Source organism: Miscanthus floridulus, chromosome 10 (genome assembly GCF_019320115.1).
Source record: "Miscanthus floridulus cultivar M001 chromosome 10, ASM1932011v1, whole genome shotgun sequence".
Classification (NCBI taxonomy): Eukaryota; Viridiplantae; Streptophyta; class Magnoliopsida; order Poales; family Poaceae; genus Miscanthus; species Miscanthus floridulus.
Window position 1 is genome coordinate 124,926,112 of NC_089589.1, and position 3,031 is coordinate 124,929,142.

Here is a 3,031-nt window from a genome sequence, read left to right on the forward strand (position 1 = left end):
TCCCACAAAATACCTGGGGGCGCCTCTGTCGCTCTCAAGGCTGAGCCGCGCCAACGAACAAGCTCTTGTCGACGCGGTGGCGGCACGGATTCCTACCTGGAAGGGACGAAAGCGGGAAGAGCAACCTTGACGCAGACAACCCTATCGGCGATCCCGGTTCACGTAGCCATATGCTGCGCTCTATCTTCATGGACCATCGGGGAAATCGACAAGAGAAGACGTGCGTTCCTTTGGGCGGGCTCTGATTCCGTCGCCGGAGGGAAGTGCAGGGTCGCATGGCCCGTCGTGTGCTCGCCGAGGGACCTCGGCGGCCTAGGATTGCCTGACCTCAGGATCCTCGGCTTCGCGCTCCGCCTGCGCTGGGAGTGGCTACGACGGCCTCAACCCGACGCGGCATGGGCGCACCTACCATCCAAGCCGGAGCGCGCTGTGGACCACATGTTCCGGGCATCGGTCACCGTCCAGGTGGGCGACGGCGCCATGGCACGCTTCTGGACCATTCCTGGCTGCCGGACGGGGCATTCTTCATTGGGATGACGTCGTTGCCCGGCGCCAAGGAGGTTTGGAGAGCGTCGGCCCCGCTGAAGGTGAAATTTTTCTTCTGGCTTGCGCTGCACGGGCGCCTGTGGACGGCGGAGCATCGGATGCGCCACGGACTTCAACAAAACAACGACTGTGCTCTGTGCGACCAGGCAGTCGAGTCCACCGATTATCTCCTGGCCTCCTGTGTATTCACACGTGAGGTCTGGCATCGTTTACTCGCGCATATCGGATTCCAGCACCTATGCCCGAGCGACGACTCCTCCCTGGTGGATTGGTGGCAGCAGACGCGGGCACAAGTACCGGATGCCTTCAGGCGCGGCTTCGACACCCTTGTGTTGCTCGTCTCCTGGGAAGTCTGGAAGGAGCGCAACAGAAGGACGTTCGACGGCAACAACAAGACGCCGGCCCAGGTGCTTGCCCTAATCCGTGATGACTCCTAGATCGCGGCTGGCTTCCGGAGTCTGGCGCCGCTATTCGCGGTGGCTGCTTAGCGGTGTTGGGTTATTCTTAGTCGCACGATAGTTCCTCACTTAGTACAACCGCCTAAGCTCCACCGTTCAAGCCGGTGACTGCTGTTAGTGTTCCACCTGCTGTTGGCCTATGGCAACTCGCCGTCAAGCCCCCCGGGCCGTGTACCTCTGTTCTAACTTCCCTTAACGAAGCACGTGCAACGCACGCTTTCGAAAAAAAAAAAATCAGCCAAAGTAGATGCACAGTTACGAATTCAAGATTGAATTCAAGCCATCAAAGAATCGGCTCATATAATATATGTTCAAAAGCACGTCTAGGCAGCCGGACTTGATGTAGACTGTTATGCTGAGTTCCCTTTTATAGGAGAGATCAGGCATCTGGGTTGAAGGCCGATGGTAACTATTTTGGGCATTTTCCGTATCTGTCCAACAGCCGATTACATTCATTATTTCAAGATATCATCAGAAGTTCAAGTCGATCGGCTCAAAAAGAAACTCTGTGAAACGCCGCAGGCTAGCTATTATATTGGGCAGAGGAGCACAGCGAAATCCTCGAAAGCGGCAAGGAAACATTACCATCGGTCCCGGTAAAAATCAAAGGGCAGGATCAGCAGCATCCGTAGACAGATTCTGCGAGACATATTGACGATGGCCAACCGGGTGGAGGCTGCAATGTGCAATGTACGTATAGCGGCGTAAGGCTAGTGGCAGCCATGACAAGCTACAGTAGAGCAAGGTCAAGGAACTCGTGGCTGACGACGATGTCAAGAATGTAACGCTGGCGAACAAAGCTAAGGACCTTCTCCTTTACATCGACTGTATTCTCTCATGGGGCCGGTGAACCCGAAATAAACAGAGTTGAACTTCTTCATCGGCTCTTGGATCATCGGCTTTCAGTTTCGTTTTCAATATGAGACATAGCCGATGGACGAACAAAGGACGTAGAAGAGTTTGGGCTGTAGCACGACGAGTGCTGCTCATTGTTGTCCACACGGAGTCTCGTTGACACGGCGAGCGATCTCAGCCGCTCCATGTCCTATGCGTCCACGTCCTTCTCGGAGCAGTGCAGCAGCGTCGACATCAGCAGGCTGTTCGAGCCGGCCGCCACCATGACTAGGCTCATTGGCCGATTCTCGACATCTACCCCTGCGCCCCTCAAACGGCTCAACATAAAGCCCCACGCCGACATGATCAACCGCCGCTCCATTGGTGATAAGATAGGAGCTGGTGAAAGGGAGGTTCTCTAAGCTCCTGCTCGCCGAGGACCTGCCTCGACGGCTTTATGAACACCACCACTACCGAGGCCTCCGCCAAGATGTAGGACGCGCTTAATACATCACAGAAGCTAACGGATCGAAGACGTCCTGTTCATCGTGGACCAGTTCTCCAGCACGCTAAGAGGACTCAGCATCAGCCGTCATCTGTTGTGAGAAGGCAATCAGGGCCCAACGTCACCATCACGGCAGGCAGCGGCGGGAGCATAAATACAATCAAGGAGGTGCTGGACAAAGTGCCGTGTCCGAGAAAGCAGCGCTATACGTGAAGTACATGAAGGCCGGCACATACAAGGAGTACGTCTCAGTGGGGTGAACCTAGACGAATGTGGCTTTCGTCGGCAATGGTACTGAGAAGACCATCATCACGGGGAACAAGAACTTCGAGATGAACCTGATCACTAAGGACACGGCCACCATGGAAGCGACTGGCAAAGGCTTCTTCATGTGGGACGTCTAGGTAGAGAGCACGGCGGGCACTGAGAACCACCAGACGGTGGCACTGAACGTGCAGAGCGATCAGTTTACCTTTTACCAGCACACCTTCGAACGGCTACCAGGACACGTTGTGTATACGCATGCAGCAACAGCTCTTCTATAGTTGCTGGGACAACATCATCACAGTAGAAGGGCAGCCAGATGAACATTCCGTCGGCGGTCGACGAAGTCCAGCTCATATATGCATATTCGGAGAAAGTCACAGCGGAGGCACTCGTCTGCTCGAAGAGGAGGAACGTGCATGTG

The 3,031-nt window shown here is 55.2% G+C and overlaps 1 protein-coding gene across 1 annotated transcript; it reads left to right on the plus strand.

Annotated features, from left to right (window-relative positions):
* Positions 1-533: 533 nt before the first annotated feature.
* LOC136489522 (uncharacterized) lies at positions 534-983 on the plus strand. The gene has a single exon (XM_066486131.1). The coding sequence runs from the start codon at positions 534-536 to the stop codon at positions 981-983; it is 450 nt and encodes a 149-aa protein (XP_066342228.1).
* Positions 984-3,031: the final 2,048 nt, after the last annotated feature.